Raw genomic sequence first — 17,891 nt, 5'->3', positions numbered from 1 at the left:
TTCCCTCTGTCTCCCTTCCTCCCGCTCTTTGTCCTCTTTCTCCCTCCCTCTGGCAAGGTGGACCGTGCTCAGTAATGGAGCCGTAATTGAGGCATGCTGCTGAGCGGTGCCGTGCGTGTGAATCGCAATGACACGTGATTTCAAAACGGCACCACTTCCTTATTCTCTTGAGTTTCACTGAATAATTTACTTCGATGTAATTTGCACATTTTATTTTACTTCTTATCCGTGATGGAATAAGCCACAGTAGCCCACACGCCTTCCCGTTATGGGTTAGAACGGGCACTTGTGCATTCTGAAATTATGCGCACAAAGACAATGATCCCCCGTATAGCCTGAAGAGAGTTGTTGAGGAAGCGCTTCTAGCGAGTACTCGGAAGGGTACACATTGGCGTGGGTGACTGGCACAACGGCCGGCCGCCTTTGTCTCCCAAGTGGCGATATTAACACACTTCATTTGAGGCTGAGTCGACCTAGGGGAGGCCCAGGACCGATTCAGATAATCGGCACTGGTGTTGGCCGTGAGCAGTAATCTGACGGGTCACTGGTTTCGTGGCGCAGCGCGCTAACTACTACACTACCGCTCCGACACCGCACAGATACAAGACAAAGACACAAACCCAAGCACACACACATACACACCACACAAAGACACACACACAGACACACACACAGACACACACACAGACAAACACACACAGACACACCACACAAAGATACACACAGACACACATTCGCAGTACGACAGCAGAAGGCCGTCAGCCCCCACCCAATGGTATTTGGCCTACTCTTCTATATATTTGAAAAGTTGGGAGTGCCCACACTTTACACCACCACACTCTGTCGATCCACTAACTTTGGTGCACCCACGTACACTGCTGTCCCCATAACGTCAACTAACAAATAATATTCATATAGTAATTACAATTTATTCAGGAGTGCCACGCTGAGTCGGATGACCTTTTTTGGAAGGGTCCAACCACATTGGGTTTTTAATTTGTAAGATGTTTGCATCTAATTCCAGAAAATACGGCTCCTCGATGCCCACAGGAAGAGAGTTTCACAGCACATTTGTGTGTGATCCACCAACGCTGGATAGATTGTGTTAAAAAAAAAACAATGGTGTCCCTTTGGCCGCGTCGCGCGGAAGCTTGCGCAGCCGACAATTCGCGCCCTCCCCGTGCAGTGCAGACCTGGCAATTTCGTGGCTGCCCCTTTATCCCTCAACCACCATCAAAGTCCATTCATCACTTTTTGTGCGGTCATAGGAGATCGGTTATCGTGATGCGGTCAATTGGGAGGCAGAAGCAGAACGAGAAGTGGGCTTTTTAGCAGAGGTCCAAACGCCAAAACACGTCGAACGGTCAGCCACAATCAGCACAATCTAAGTTGCAATGGATCGAGTGAACGCGGTATCCGACATGAGCAGAGTTCTCGCAGGAGTTGGGGGAAAATAGACAATGGGAGGGCGAGACGATGCCACTGTGATGGTGATCATCATCATTATAGGCACTTCGATTTGTGTGAAGACATCACCACTAGGGAGACAAAGGCGGTCGGGCGTGATGCCCGCCACCAAGCCCCCTCGTGTGCCGTGCCGGCCTTCGTAGGTCCTGCTCACTAACAGGATTCGTCCCAACAGTCTGTGAAGGCACTAGGGAGGATCTTTGTTGCTAGGTCGACATTTATTTCTCTCCGGCCGGCGCCACTGTTGGTGTTGACGCTTCTCGTGGTCACAAATTTGAGTTCAGGGTCTCCCCTCCACGGGCATCGTGCCCCCCCCCCCTCCTTCGTGAGTGGTAAGGATTCCGGCGGGGGGGTGGGCGGTAGTTGCCCCGCGTGTATCAGCAGAACGCGTGTCGAGAAGGAGAAGGGGGAGTGACTCACGATCGCTGAGCAGTTTCCTGCCGCCCCGTTTTGCCTGCGTGAGAAAGTGAGTTTTTTCCACCGAGGTTATTTATTATTATAATAATTATTTATTATTTATAACAATTTTATAATAAATGAATTGCCGTGTAACTTATTTTTTTAGGTGCCTTGTACACGCGCGTGTCAGCCTGCTCCGCCCGCCCCCACCCGTTCGACTCAAGCAAAACACTGCACCGGTGTCGACATTAAAACTATAAAACTATTAAAATATATAATTATTTGACCAGGTAAGGCCCACTGAGCCACGTAGCTCTATTTTTAGAAGCGACCTGGCCACAAGTGGTAGCTCATCGACGTTGCTTATCGTGGCGCGGAAACGTACAGCAGCCACATGAGACACGTTTCAGTGTCTCATCAGCAGCGCCAGGCTTGTGTGAACCAACAATGCTGGTGAACTGCCAGACGGAGTTGTAGGCAGAGGAACGTGGAATTTCCACCACCCCCTCTGCGAGGGCTGTGGACGGGAGATGTGCACAGATGGGGGCCTCAATGCGGGGTTCGAGCCGGGGGAGATCTGGCGCTGTCTGACTGCCCCTCGCCTCGCGCTGCTCAACACGATTAGTCACCCTTACTTCGTACGACGTTCAGAGCTTTGACTGTGCTGTTTGTTGCTGGCCACTTGGCATTTTGAGTTATTTGTATTTCCCTTGCTCAACCCGAGCAGGAAATCTCCACCGTGTACGTGCGTGTTGTACTGTCTGTGTGTGCGCGTTGTACTCTGTGTGAGTTGTACGGTGTGTATTGTATTTCGTGTGAGACTTCTACTGTGTATGTGTGAGAGACAAAGGCGGTCGGGCGTTGTGCTGGCCACCCACCCCCTCGTGTGCCGTTCCGCCGTTCATAGGTGCTCGCTAACAGCACTTTCCCCAACAGTTTGTGAAGGCTACACGGGGTATCCGTGTATTTGTGAGAGGGAGAAAGTTGTAAGGCAGCGAGTGTAATTCATGTGGCCAGCGTTTTATGTGTGGACTTTGTAAGAGTGGTTTCTGCGTTCAGGATTTTGGGAAAACGCCTTTATTCTTGCTGCTCTGCGGTAACGCTCGGCCGGCTTGACCAGAGTGGAAAAAATGTTCGAGTTGGGCGATCGAGGGGTGAGCGTGGCGCCAGGGCTAGAAGGGGTTCACGGTCGCCCGCAGCCTCACCGTGGGGCCACTCGCTCTACAACCCCAGGGCAATGCCGTCACATCTACACGCTGTGACCTTGCGCGCCACTGAGCAATGTTACGTTGTTGATCACGTGAACGCAGCTGCTGAACGAAACGTCAAGCAGCCAGCGACAGACAGCACTAAGTTGCAATGGATAATAAGAGTCTAACGCGTTTCCTGATTGGAGTAAGGTTTTTTATTATGAGAGTTTTGGGGAAAGGAGACGATGGGAGGCGATGCCAGAGTGGAGCAGTGCGAGGGAAGGGGCAGAGAGTGATGTTACCTGCAGTGTGGTGAGTGGGCGTGTGAGTGGGTGAGTGTTTTAGTGACCTGCAGTGTGGTGAGTGGGCGTGTGAGTGGGTGAGTGTTGTAGTGACCTGCAGTGTGGTGAGTGGGCGTGTGAGTGGGTGAGTGTTTTAGTGACCTGCAGTGTGGTGAGTGGGCGTGTGAGTGGGTGAGTGTTGTAGTGACCTGCAGTGTGGTGAGTGGGCGTGTGAGTGGGTGAGTGTTTTAGTGACCTGCAGTGTGGTGAGTGGGCGTGTGAGTGGGTGAGTGTTGTAGTGACCTGCAGTGTGGTGAGTGGGCGTGTGAGTGGGTGAGTGTTTTAGTGACCTGCAGTGTGGTGAGTGGGCGTGTGAGTGGGTGAGTGTTGTAGTGACCTGCAGTGTGGTGAGTGGGCGTGTGAGTGGGTGAGTGTTTTAGTGACCTGCAGTGTGGTGAGTGGGCGTGTGAGTGGGTGAGTGTTTTAGTGACTTGCAGTGTGGTGAGTGGGCGTGTGAGTGGGTGAGTGTTTTAGTGACCTGCAGTGTGGTGAGTGGGCGTGTGAGTGGGTGAGTGTTGTAGTGACCTGCAGGGTGGTGGTTGAACACAGCGTGGTGGGGGATGAGATGAAACAGGCGGTGTCTGCTTCAACCGAGCCCTCAACACGGAGGAGGAATCATTTGAGTGCAGTCCACGAATTGGAACACTTGTGTGGCGTTTTGTGTGATCGTGAGAGGTGGCGGCGGTGGCGGCGGTGGCGGCGGTGGCGGCTTGGGGAGGAGGCTTTCATCCAGCAGTGGATTGACCACGGCTGACGGTAACGACGGCGGCGGCCCTTTGTGTTTTTTTTTGTGAGCGATGCGAGAGTTTGCATTGCAGACGAATAATCAAGGAGGAGGACATCTGTCAGAGAAATGAGTCAACTTTAATGGAAATTACACAGGTGACCATTGACAGATACAAAACAGGGAATAGCATGGCCTTGCCAGTGGAGTTAAAGCTTAAGTCCTTGTAAAATACCCGTTTAGTTACAAAAAATAAGCTGTGGAAACTATAGGATTTTAATAAATACAAATTCATAAAAAACACGTGAATTGTTCCCGTACCCATTTGAAAATGCCTTCGGTATAAAACTACGACCACTGCCACGACCACACGCCGATCGGCTTGCAGCAAAGAGCGATCGGCTGATTTCAGCTGATGCCACAGTTTGCAGTAAGAAGCAGAAAAACAAATCCACTTGAATAGTATAATAATAACACCATTCCTTCCGCCCGTTCACCACGTTCTACACGCACTTCACCATCAGCCGTGGTCAGTCCACTGCTGGATGATGGCCCATTTGCATTCGTTCATACAAAACGATTCCACGTTAAGTGTGCATTCCGGCCCGAAAGGTGAGGCGGGTGGGAGTGGTGGCGCAGTGGTTTGCACACTCCGCTCACAACGGCCAATGCCAGTGGTGAGTTGCGTCCCAGCTGCGTCTGCACCCCCGCCTCCTGACGCCACCATTCACCAATCCACACACAGACCGGCGTGGTGAAGTATGGTCAAACAGCTTGTTATTTTGTGGGGAGGCCTTCATCCAAGAGTGGATTGATGATGGTTGTCTATGATGACGATGGCGCCAGTGGCTACGACTTATTATTATTTATATCGACGAGGCTGAGCCACATCAATGTCAATGTGAAACTTATTGCATATTTATTTGTAACATTGGTAAGAAGATTCTTTGGCAATATATAAAATGTGCATCATTGCTTTGTATACACGGCACGAGGATTAATGCTGTTTAACGAGCGACACTAAAATAGATTTACACCAACTGTACACGCATTCTCAACGCACTCTATTGTGTTTTACATTCCAGCGACGTTGTGTTCCGATTCCTCATCTTTCTTTCGGTGGTCCTGCGGGAAGCAGAGCCACCAGTCCGAATGACAAACTACGCCCATTGACAAGTCGACATCAGCGCAAGAAGAACCGCACAGAGGTGAGATATGGACAGCCGCATTCCAGAATCAACGCAAACCGGTGAACACAAAAACCACGACGCCCACCCGTCTTTGTTTCCCAAATGCTGACGTTTACACACAGAATCGGCTATTCATTTAAGGCAGAGTCGACCTCGGGGAAGCCCAAAGTCGGTTCATAGATCCGCCACTGTTATTGGTCGTGAGCGAGAATCAAACTCGGGTCACCGGGCTCATTCACTCGCTCGCTCACTGCTCTGCAGAAACACCGCTGCACAGGCTTAGGGACTGCGGTGATAACCCAGAGATTCTGGGAATTGGCGTCTGTGAGTGGCAGCAGGAATTCAGAATCAGAATATTTATTTATAGTGGAGGTATCCGATGAGCTATAAATCTATTTTTCACAGATGTCCACCAGATTGATTGGAACCGAGCTCTGGTAGCGGTCGAACTGTGCTGAACTTTATCGCCGTACACGTGGCGGTGGAGAAGTGCCGGCACACACCGGTAACGCCACGCCGGTAACGCCACGCCGGCACTTCTCACAACGTCTCCGTTCCTCCCCACTGCGATTCTTCAACAGAGGGGAAGTGGCAGTGAGTGCCCGCGTGAGTGTCCGTGTGAGTGTCCGTGTGAGTGTCCGTGTGAGTGTCTGTGTACTTGTCCACCGTTTTCAACGTCATTTATAGTGCAAAATAGTTTTTTCTCTGATTTATATTTGTTTGTTTCTGCTCTGGTGGCTGTTTGCTCGCTTGCCGTACTTCGTTACGTTCTCACTCCTGCCATTGTCGTGACCCAGGCCATTCTTGCAATCGAAACTCATCCTGCCCTCCTGAGGTCCCACCCGCTTCAACAAAACACACTTGAACCTTGCGAATAGGAACCTTAGCGAATAGGAACCCTGGTGAACATGAACCTTAATGAATAGGGTTCGTTCCGGCACTGCTATATTTGCATTTCCACTGCCGAGTCCACATCAGCACAGTTATCACCGACTCCGTGCTGACTGAGAAATGGGACTGGGTTTTGGTGTGCAGTGAAAAAGGTGGCAAGCCTGCCACCCACTCAGTCACCCGCTCACCCACTCGCCCACTCGCTCACTCATCCACTCACCTATCCACTCACCCACTCACCCACTCACTCACCCACTCACCCACCCACTCACGCCCACTCACAGGCGGACGGGTGCTGAGTCACCTTGTGGCAGACAAGGACAGCTCCTACTGGCGGTGCCCTTTCACATGTGCTGAGATGAGCTGCGGTGTCAAGAGTGGCCCGAGACTCCCCAGCAAATAGGAGGGCGGCTCCATCAACATCATCGCCATCATCACCATCGTCACCATCGTCACCATCGTCACCATCATCACCATCGTCATCATTGTCATCGGGAGCCGCTCTGGGCAAATAGCATCTTGAGCTGAGCGATGTCAGCTGAGAGGGTGGCCAGCTCACTCCTCAACCCAGTGTCTTCACCCCCGCCCGCCCCCCCGGGGCCCCCCAATCCTCCCAGGCCCCCCAACCCACCGGGGCACCGGGATCCCAACCCCGGTCCCAGGGGGCCCCGCAGGCCGCTCACCAGCGACAGCGCTTCGGCGTAGAGGGCGGCCCTCCTCACCGCCCTCACCTCTTCCCCTCCTCGCTCATCACCAACACTGTCATCCAACTTACTTCTCATCTGCTCGCGCCTCTCTTCCATCGTCTCATCCCTGCCATGCTGCTGCTGATGGGGATGATGAAGGCGAGCGATCGGCTGAGAGTGGCTCTCCTCGGGGCTGCTGGCCACCTTGAAGCGCAGCTTGTGCGGGAGGTTTTTTACAGCGGCGGTGGTGGCAGTGGTGGCGCAGATGGCGCCGGCGTTGGATTCTGGCGACGAGACGGAGGCGCCGGGAGATGGGGCCGGGCTGGGTGCCGGCAGAAGAAACGCCGGAGCGTCGTGTCCACCGCCACTGCCACCGCGGTGCGATTTAGGCCACGCTGTGGGAGATGATGACGCAGATGACCCGAACGTCTCGATGGATGGAGAGCGAGACAACTGGTGGTGTAGCTGTTGATGGTGCTGCTGCTGCTGATGGTGCTGCTGCTGCTGCTGATGATGGTGATGAAGGCGCGCGCTGTTCTGCTGAAGGGCGTTGCGCACAAACGTGGCGGTGCCAACGGACAGCCCGAGAGGCAACGCCGCATCCACGGCGCTCATCTGCGTCGGATGAAGCAGCTGGTGCTGCTGATGATGCTGATGATGCTGATGATGCTGCTGATGCTGCTGATGCTGCTGATGATGAAGGTGGCGGTGGTGGTGCAACGGCGCCGCCGCCGCCGAAAAAATGCCGTGAACGGGCGACGGGAAAATGAGCGCGGCGCCCGCAGCTCCCGCGGCGGCAGCTCCGCCCGTCGCCCCCCCACCCAGGGCGCCGTCCCCGCCGCCGGGCGCCAGCATCGGGTCGCGCACCAGGCCGTAGCGCAGCTTCAGCGCCAGCAGCTCGGTCTTGAGCCGCGCGTTCTCGTCGAGCAGCGCCAGCACGCGCGTCTCCAGCACCAGGTCGTTGTAGCGGCGCTTCTCGCGCGAGCGCTTGGCCGCCTCGTTGTTCTTGCGCCGCTTGTCCCAGTAGGAGGCGTCCTTCTTCTCGTCGGGGATGAACTCGCGCTTGCGCCGCTGGTTGCCGTAGTGCCCGGACGAGCCCCCGTCCTCCTGCTGCTCGTGATTATGCTCGTGATGGTGATCGTGATGGTGATCGTGATGGTGATCGTGATGCTGCTCTTGATGATGCTCGTGATGCTGATGACGCTGCTGCTGCTGATGATGAAGATGGTTCTTATAGCGATGGTTCTGTTGCCGATCTTGCTCGTCCTCCTCCTCCTGTTGCTGCTGCTGCTGCTGATGCGGAGACGACTGCTGATTATGCTGCGGCTGCTGCTGTTGCTGATTATGATGTTCCTGCTGTTGCCTGCCATCCATGTCGGTGATGCCCTGAGCTCCCTGCAGGGCACGTGACCCCAGGTGCAGGAGGCCGTGCGCCGGGTTCCACAGCGGTGGAGTGTTTGGTAGATGCCCACCACCGCCGCCACCACCACCACCGCCGTTCTTCAACAACAGCGCCGTCGTCGCCTTCTCCACCACCACCTCCTCCTTCACCGCCTCGTCCACCTCGTCGTCCGTCACCTGGAGGAGCGATGAGGTGAGCCCCGAGCTGTAGCCGTGGGCGAGGTCGATTGCCATTGAGGTGGAGCAGGGGGGCGACAGCACCTCGCTCGTGGCAGGCATAGCCCGCACGCTCACTCTCCTCACCTGGTGAGCAGTGTGGTGGGGGAAGGAGGAAAAAATTGGGGGGGGGGGAATGAGAGGGTGAGTGGGGTGAGTTGGTTAGTTGAGTCGATCCGAGTGAATCGTCGATATCGTTATCGTCGTCATCATCATCAGCAGAGTGGTGACACAGTGGGTGGTGATGCTCGCGCCTCACAGCAAGAAGCCTCTGGGTTCGCCTCTTCTCTGGGGAGTTTGTTCTCCACCTGTTTTACAGAGTGTGAGCGAGTGTGAGTGAGTGTGAGCGAGTGTGAGTGAGTGTGAGCGAGTGTGAGTGGGGAGCGGTGGTGTAGCGGTCAGCGCACTGCGCTACGAACCTGGCGACCCGAATTCGATTACCGACTCGCGGCTAACACCGGTGACGATTATCTGAACCGGTCCTGGGCCTCCCCTAGGTCTACTCAGCCTCAAATAAGTACCTGATACGATATGTAAACATCGCCACGAGGGAGACAAAGGCGGCCGGGCGTGGTGTTGGCCACCCACTCTCTCGTGTGCCGTTCGCTAACAGCACTTGCTTTAACAATCTGCTAAGGCTTTACGGGGGATCTTTGTCTTTGTGAGTGGAGTTTGCATGTTCTCCCACTGTGCTACTAAGTGTGTGAGTACGTGAGTGTGTGGGGTTTGTGTTTGCTCTCCCCCGGCTCTGTATGGATTTCCTGATGATTTCTCTGGTTTCCTCCCATCGCTAAAAACGCACAAACACAGTGGAACTGGCATTGGCCAAACAACAACACAACCCCACTGCCGAAACATTACCTGCATAATCACTCAAATGGTATCACGCAGCAGCGGGACCCTCCTGAAAGAAAGCCTTGAGACTCGGCGAGCATTTTCCGGGTGAACACGCAGAGTAATCATCACAATCATCTTCATCCCCCCCTCCCCTCTGTCTAACGGAGTCTCTGAGGTGTCACCCCCTCGCTTACAGGGGCTGGGGCTTTCTCCGGCTTACACTCACAAAACATTTTTATTTCATTAAAATCTTCCATTCCGCTTGCAAGGGCTTCCAGGGTGTCGATCGACACCCTGCAGACCACGTCACTACGCGTGTACCCACACACGCGCTCGTTGGAAAAAGACAAAGAACCCCCGTGGAGCCTACACAGGCTGTTGGGGAAAGTGCCGTTAGCGAGCACCTATGAAGGCGGTTCTGGCCTTCATGGGTGCTCGGGGATCATCCAGACAGAACGACGCGAGGCCGCCTTTGTCTCCCGAGTAATGGTGCTTGAGATACACCACACGAGGTTAATCCTAATCCGCTAAATCCAGGTAGGGGATGCCCATAATTCGCAACTCCGATTAGCAAGGTTGGCTACGTTCCGTGCGAAATAAGTTCAACTTACATTTATAACCGGTTCAGATGTCCGCCACTGATGTTTGGCCAGAGATGGAATCGAGTCGCCAGGTCCGTGGCGCAATGATAAAACTCGCTAAGCACTGCGCCACCACTCCTCGCATACGCGTACACACCGATACTCTGAAACATGATGGCGAACACGTCATGACACGTACAGAAACGTGATCGTGAATTACTCTGTGTAAATCATTGGCCACACATCCCGTGGATGCAGCAGGTCCCTGTATGTATGTACCATATGTTGAACTTCTTTCGCACCCTACGTAGCCAACCCTGCTCGCTTAGACGGGGCCTTGCCTTAAGGATGAAGGCATTTTCAAAATCTAATTGCTACTTTTTTTTATTCTGGACCTTTCAAGGCCACGCCAGGAACTTTACATCAGCCAGTTAATTAAATCATTCACTTAATCGCATCAAATCCCACCCTGAACTCCCTATGCCCGCTGCTGATCCTGCCTCAGTTGCCCATTCGTGGAGCTCTATGTAAGTCTCGGAGTCTCTATGCAAGTTAACGTCGACTGACTTTACGAAATGTAATACGGCAGCGAAGGTTGCCATGCTATGTAAGGGTTCAATATTATTCTGCTAACCCAGTTGCCGAGCAAAGGCCCACAAACGGCAAGCGGCCAGCAATAAACAGCACGATTCGAGTTGTAACACGCATAGCTAGGAGTTGACGCGCGTCTTTAAATCAGCAAGGTTGTTGTAAGAATGTGGGAAAAGAGACGATGGGAAGGATTTACAAAGTGGTGAGTACGTGGGTGGGTGGGTGGACGAGTGAGTGAGTGAACGAGTGAGTGGTGAGTGAGTGAACGAGTGAGTGGTGAACGAGTGAGTGGTGAGTGAGTGAACGAGTGAGTGGTGAGTGAGTGAACGAGTGAGTGGTGAGTGAGTGAACGAGTGAGTGGTGGGTGGGTGGGTAGGACGAGTGAGTGGTGAGTGAGTGAACGAGTGAGTGGTGGGTGGGTTGACGAGTGAGTGGTGAGTGGGTGAACGAGTGAGTGGTGGGTGGGTGGACGAGTGAGTGAGTGAGTGGTGAGTGAATGAATGTGTAGTATTGACCTGCAGCGCGGTGGGTGAACCCAGTGTGGGTTCTGTCTCGAGAGAGAGAGAGAGGGTGGTGTGTGGTTAGTGTGTGGTTAGAGAGGGTGGTGTGGTTAGTGAGAGAGTGATGATGATGAGTGTGGTTAGAGAGAGGGTGGTGTAGTTAGTGAGAGTGTAGTGTGGTTAGAGAGAGGGTGGTGTGGTTAGAGAGAGGGTGGTGTGGTTGGTGTGGTTAGTGTGTGGTTAGTGTGTGGTTAGTGTGTGGTTAGTGAGAGGGTGTGTGGTTAGAGAGAGGGTGGTGTGGTTAGTGTGTGGTTAGTGTGTGGTTAGTGTGTGGTTAGTGAGAGGGGTGTGTGGTTAGAGAGAGGGTGGTGTGGTTAGTGTGTGGTTAGTGTGTGGTTAGAGTGAGGGTGGTGTGGTTAGAGAGAGGGTGGTGTGTGGTTAGTGTGTGGTTAGAGAGGGTGGTGTCGTTAGTGAGAGTGTAGTGTGGTTAGAGAGAGAGTGGTGTGGTTAGTGTGTGGTTAGTGTGTGGTTAGTGTGTGGTTAGTGTGTGGTTAGTGTGTGGTTAGTGTGTGGTTAGAGGGAGGGTGGTGTGGTTAGAGAGAAGGTGGTGTGGTTAGTGTGTGGTTAGAGAGGGTGGTGTGGTTAGTGAGAGGGTAGTGTGGTTAGTGTGTGGTTAGTGTGTGGTTAGAGGGAGGGTGGTATGGTTAGAGAGAGGGTGGTGTGTTTACTGTGTGGTTAGTGTGTGGTTAGAGAGAGGGTGGTATGGTTAGTGTGTGGTTAGTGTGTGGTTAGAGAGAGGGTGGTATGGTTAGTGTGTGGTTAGTGTGTGGTTAGAGAGAGGGTGGTGTGGTTAGTGTGTGGTTAGTGTGTGGTTAGAGAGGGTGGTGTGGTTAGTGTGTGGTTAGTGTGTGGTTAGAGAGAGGGTGGTGTGGTTAGTGTGTGGTTAGTGTGTGGTTAGAGAGAGGGTGGTATGGTTAGTGTGTGGTTAGTGTGTGGTTAGAGAGAGGGTGGTATGGTTAGTGTGTGGTTAGTGTGTGGTTAGAGAGAGGGTGGTATGGTTAGTGTGTGGTTAGTGTGTGGTTAGTGAGAGGGTGGTGTGGTTAGTGTGTGGTTAGAGAGAGGGTGGTATGGTTAGTGTGTGGTTAGTGTGTGGTTAGAGAGAGGGTGGTATGGTTAGTGTGTGGTTAGAGTGTGTTAGTGTGTGGTTAGAGAGAGGGTGGTATGGTTAATGTGTGGTTAGAGTGTGTTAGTGTGTGGTTAGAGAGCGGGTGGTGTGGTTAGTGTGTGGTTAGTGTGTGGTTAGAGAGAGGGTGGTATGGTTAGTGTGTGGTTAGTGTGTGGTTAGAGAGAGGGTGGTATGGTTAGTGTGTGGTGTGGTTAGTGTGTGGTGTGGTTAGTGTGTGGTTAGTGTGTGGTTAGTGTGTGGTTAGAGAGAGGGTGGTGTGGTTAGTGTGTGGTGTGGTTAGTGTGTGGTTAGTGTGTGGTTAGTGTGTGGTTAGTGTGTGGTGAGTGTGTGGTTAGTGTGTGGTTAGTGTGTGGTTAGAGAGAGGGTGGTATGGTTAGTGTGTGGTTAGTGTGTGGTTAGAGAGAGGGTGGTATGGTTAGTGTGTGGTTAGTGTGTGGTTAGTGTGTGGTTAGAGAGAGGGTGTGTGAATGTGTTTCAGCACTCGCCCCACTCGTGCTCCCAGAGACGCGACCCCGCTCGGGCAGCGTGCGCGCCTGTGTCTGTGTGTATCTGTGTGTGTGTGTATCTGTGTGTGTGTCTGTGTGTGTGTGTGTATCTGTGTGTGTGTGTATCTGTGTGTGTGTGTATCTGTGTGTGTGTATCTGTGTGTCTGTGTGTGTGTCTGTGTGTGCGTGTATCTGTGTCTGTGTGTATCTGTGTGTCTGTGTGTGTCTGTGTGTGTGTGTATCTGTGTGTGTGTGTATCTGTGTGTCTGTGTATCTGTGTGTGTGTATCTGTGTGTGTGTCTGTGTGTGTGTGTGTATCTGTGTGTCTGTGTGTGTGTGTCTGTGTGTGTGTATCTGTGTGTGTGTGTGTATCTGTGTGTGTGTATCTGTGTGTCTGTGTGTGTGTGTCTGTCTGTGTGTATCTGTGCGTGTGTATCTGTATGTGTGTGTATCTGTGTGTCTGTGTGTGTGTCTGTGTGTGTATCTGTGTGTGTGTGTCTGTGTGTGTATCTGTGTGTGTGTCTGTGTGTGTGTGTATCTGTGTGTGTGTATCTGTGTCTGTGTGTCTGTGTGTGTGTATCTGTGTGTCTCTGTGTGTGTATCTGTGTCTGTGTGTGTCTGTGTGTGTGTCTGTGTTTGTGTATCTGTGTGTGTGTGTGTATCTGTGTGTGTGTGTATCTGTGTGTGTGTGTGTCTGTGTGTCTGTGTGTGTCTGTGTGTGTGTGTGTCTGTGTGTGTCTGTATCTGTGTGTGTCTGTGTATCTGTGTGTGTGTGTCTGTGTGTGTCTGTGTGTGTCTGTCTGTGTGTGTATCTGTGTGTCTGTGTGTGTGTGTCTGTGTGTGCATCTGTGTGTGTGTGTGTATCTGTGTGTGTGTGTGTGCATCTGTGTCTGTGTATCTGTGTGTCTGTGTGTGTGTGTCTGTGTGTATCTGTGTGTGTGTGTATCTCTGTGTGTGTGTATCTCTGTGTGTATGTGTATCTCTGTGTGTGTGTATTATGTATGCGTAAGCATGTGTGTATCTCTGTGTGTGTGTATTATGTATGCATAAGCGTGTGTGTATCTCTGTGTGTCTATTATGTATGCGTAACCGTGTGTGTATCTGTGTGTGTATTATGTATGCGTAAGCGTGTGTGTATGTGTGTGTGTTTTATGTATGTGTAAGCGTGTATGTGTGTGTGTATTATGTATACGTAAGCGTGTGTATATGTGTGTGTATTATGTATGCGTAAGCGTGTGTGTATCTGTGTGTGTGTATTATGTATGCGTAAGCATGTGTGTATCTGTGTGTATGTATTATGTATGCGTAAGCGTGTGTGTATGTGTGTGTGTGTTTTATGTATGTGTAAGCATGTATGTGTGTGTGTATTATGTATGCGTAAGCGTGTGTGTATCTGTGTGTGTATTATGTATGCGTAAGCGTGTGTATCTGTGTGTGTGTTTTATGTATGCGTAAGCGTGTTTGTATCTGTGTGTGTATATTATGTATGCGTAAGTGTCTGTATCTGTGTGTGTGTAAGCGTCTGTATCTGTGTGTGTGTGTATTATGTATGTGTAAGCATGTGTGTGTATCTGCGTAAGCGTCTGTGTGTGTAAGCGTGTGTGTATCTGTGTCTGTGTAAGCGTGTGTGTTTGTGTAAGCGTGTGTGTATGTATGTGTGTGTGTCTTTGTGTATGTAAACATGTCACTGTATATCGCATGCTATTGTGAGTGCCCATGTGTTTGTGTGATCTCCTGCCAGCGAGCCTTCCACACTTCACTTAGCCTCAAGGTCCACCTAGCCTGGCACAGGCGCTGTGGTGACGTCACCACCACTTAGTGGCAAATTCCGGCTGATGTTGTTGAGTACTGTGTACGTTCTGTGTATACCTATGTATGCGTGTTTGTGTATGTATGTAGGTATATATATATTCCTATACGTGTGTGTGACTATAGTGCGTGAGTGTGACGGTACAACAATGTCATAATGTAAGCGTGCGCACATGGTGTGTGTGTGTAACTGTGTGTGTGTAACTGTGTGTGTGTAAGTGTGTGTTTATTATGTAAGCGTTATGCTTTGACTGAACGCAAGTGTATGCACACAGCCACACGTGCAATGCACGAGGTGTCTGCAAGAAGCTCTCACCTGCCTTTAAGCACACTCGCCCGCACACAACGTATCGGATGGCCAGCCAGGTAAGATACTCGAAGTTCCAACTACCCCGGCAGGCACTCGATATATTATCGACCCCGCCCTGGACTAACTCCCCTGGCTGGTACTGAGAACCAACCTGACCAGCTCGATACGCAGCGTACTAACTACGCTGCCAAGGTACTCCAATGACCACAGACCCTACTCTGGGCGGCAATCGGGGTACAGGACCAGCAATACCCCCTCGCTACTCTCCTTATGGCTGGGCTTGTGGTGGCGCTCCGGCCCTTTTATAGAGTCCCAAGCCCCGCCCCCCACACAGGAGGAGAGAGTGGGGGGGGGCTGGGGGGGGGCTGGGGGGGGTGAGCGAGTGCACGGCTGGCGTCGCGTGCAGCGAGCGATGCTGCGGGGCCGGGTGAGGACATGGAGAGAGGGGACGAGACGAGTGGCCGGGCAAAGCTCAGATGAGGCGGCTTAGTCCGATACTGGGATACGCTTGTGTCTGTACACATGCACATACATTTATATACGGACCGACAACAAATCGCCCTGGACGGCAGGGACAAGCACAGCGCGAGAAGGTGGTGTGGTGTGGTTAACACCACGCTCAGCCACCTTTGTCTCCCTAGTACCCATTTTCAGGAGGCCAGGGACCGGGTTCAGATATTGGCCACTGTTTTTGGTCGTGAGAGGAAATCATCTCAAGTCAGTCAACCCATGGCACCTCTGAGTCTGTCCTGGAAGCCTTCGACACCTCAGGTGGTCACAAGATGCACCTAGCCTGGCACAAGCGCTGTGGTGACATCACAAGCATGTCGTTATTGTGAGTGCGCTGCACTATGAAGCCAGCGTCTCGAGTTTGATTACCGCTCACGGCCACCAACACCAGTGACGATTATCTGAACCAATTATGGGCCTCCCCTAGGTCGACTCAGCCTTAAATAAGTACGTGGAGCGAGACTAAGGCGGCCGGGCGTGGTGTTGGCCTCCCACCCCCTCGTGTGCCGTGCGGGCCTTCGTAGGTGCTCGCTAACACCACTTGCCATAACAGTCCGTTAAGGTTATTGGGGGGGATATTTGTCTTGTGTGTGTCACTGCGTGTCACATTGTGTTGATGTGTCTGGCTATGCCCTGCCGGTGGTGCTCCACCGCACAGCAGCGAGTGAGTTAATCTGTGGGTTCGTGTCCTGGAATATTGCGTAAAGAAGCGGCGATTTCCCGCTGTGAACTCCCCACGCAGAGCGCGCACTGTGAAGTCGCACACACAGATGCGCCCTGAATCTCAGGGCTCATTGTCAAGAGGCTCCAGCTTCACGACGCTATTTGGTCAACGTCTTTGTATTAGCAGGGATTAGTAAGAACTAGCAAGCTCAAAGTTAAAGTGATTTACTGATTACATGAGCATTGAGGTAAAGCTGCTCATCTATGGCGGGGATGAGGACATATTAGAGCTGCGGACAAAACCCCCATTAGGGACATAATCGTGGCGTGATTATCAAACCCTGGACATTGTTGTTTGTGGAGCAATCCTGCTGTGGGGGTGAATAAAGTGTTACTGATGTGATATCATGAGCCATGATCCATCTACTGCTGGTTAAGGGCTCCCTTCGCAACCCGTCACCATCTGAAATGATCATATGATGTAACAATCCACCCAGCACCTGCACACGTGCCGATTTCATTGCTCCATCTCCTCGGTGGACGTACGCTAAGATGCGTTCCATTCCTTGGCTGCCGCTTCATCATTCAAATGTCAGAATAATTACAGTCCTGCAGAGCCAATGGTGGAAATTCCAAATTGCTATGGCAGGGGCAGCTCTGTTTACGAAGTGGTAACGTTTATCAACTGCTGTGGGGTTATGGGCTGAGTCAACCCTCTTTGCATTGCATGTGATGCATGTGTTCATACACACAAAGACAAAGATCCCGCATTTAGCCTTCATAGACTGTTGAGGAAATCGCTGCTAACGAGCATCTATGAAGGTCGGTACGACACGAGGGGGTGTGTGGCCAGTATTACGCTCGGTCGCCTTTATCTGCCGAGTAGCGATGTTTTAAACAATCGCACAGGTACTCATTTCGAACTGAATCGACCCAGGAGAGGCCCAGGACCGGATCAAATATTGGCCACCGTTATTGTGGTCGTGAGCAGGAATTGAACTCAGGTCGTCGAGTTCGTAGGGCAACGCGTAAACCGCTACAACCACCACTCCCCGCACGCACCTGCGCACTCGCAGAATACATACATACACCCACCCACATACACGCATAAACACTCGCATGCACACTCATCCATACACATACCCACGCACATACGCACCCTGGAACAAACATACTTAAACACCCACACGTGCAAGCACAAGACAAAAACAAAGATCCCCATGTAACCTTTTACAGACTGTTGGGGCAAGTGCTGTTAGCGAGCACCTGTTAAAGCTACCAAAGTGGCCGAAAGGTTGGTGTGGCCAGAACTACGCTCGGCTTCCTTTGTCTCCTTCGTGCTGATGTCTTTCCACACTTCACGAGGTTCGCGTGTCAGGCTGCGTTGACCTAGGGGAGGCCCAGAACCGTTTCGGATGTCACTCGCCACTGATGCTGGTCGTGGTCGGGAACTGAGCTCAGGTCGCTTGGTTTATAGAGCAGTGTGCCAACCACTGCGCTGCTGCAAGGGGGAGACAAAGACGGCCGGGCGTTCTGGCTACATCACCCCCTCGTATGCTGTGCCAGTCTTCTAACAGTGCTTGCCCCAACAGTCTGTTAAAAGCAATTCGGGGGATATTTTTGTCTGTATGTGTGTGTATAGTTGCGTGTGTAGGGATTATTACGGGAGAAACGACGGACAACAAACACAGGGGTGTCGGCACTCACACACACGGGTGGTCACACCAACGTCCGCATCCGTTATTGCCCACGCCCCCAGCCCTCGGAGGTGATCCCTATAAAAGGCGGGGAGCCAGAGAGCTCGGGGCAGTTCTACACGAAGCTGACCAGTGAAGATCGAAGGCTCGGAGATTAGGCCCTGGGACTCCCCGGTCTCGCCGTCCTTGTAAGGGCCGAGCCGGGTAAGCCAGCGGC

At 52.3% G+C, this 17,891-nt stretch overlaps 1 protein-coding gene across 4 annotated transcripts; it reads right to left on the bottom strand.

Moving 5' to 3' along the window:
- Nucleotides 1-4,287: 4,287 nt before the first annotated feature.
- Nucleotides 4,288-15,066, bottom strand: LOC133359137 (homeobox protein prospero-like). Of its 4 annotated transcripts, XM_061577536.1 has the most exons (3): nt 14,811-15,066; nt 9,954-10,087; nt 4,288-8,592 (listed from the first exon to the last, which is right to left on the bottom strand). In XM_061577536.1, the coding sequence occupies exon 3, from the start codon at nt 8,566-8,568 to the stop codon at nt 6,691-6,693; it is 1,878 nt and encodes a 625-aa protein (XP_061433520.1). In that variant the 5' UTR covers nt 8,569-8,592; nt 9,954-10,087; nt 14,811-15,066; the 3' UTR covers nt 4,288-6,690. The 4 variants fall into 4 exon arrangements, with proteins under 4 accessions (XP_061433520.1, XP_061433518.1, XP_061433519.1 ...); XM_061577534.1 differs by lacking the exon at nt 9,954-10,087; XM_061577535.1 differs by lacking the exon at nt 9,954-10,087 and having other exon boundaries at nt 14,815-15,066.
- Between the last annotated feature and the right edge of the window lie 2,825 nt (nt 15,067-17,891).

This window comes from Lethenteron reissneri, chromosome 64 (assembly GCF_015708825.2).
Source record: "Lethenteron reissneri isolate LAM-NWPU_2019-01 chromosome 64, ASM1570882v1, whole genome shotgun sequence".
Lineage (NCBI taxonomy): Eukaryota > Metazoa > Chordata > Hyperoartia > Petromyzontiformes > Petromyzontidae > Lethenteron > Lethenteron reissneri.
This window is presented reverse-complemented; position numbering and strand designations above follow the sequence as displayed.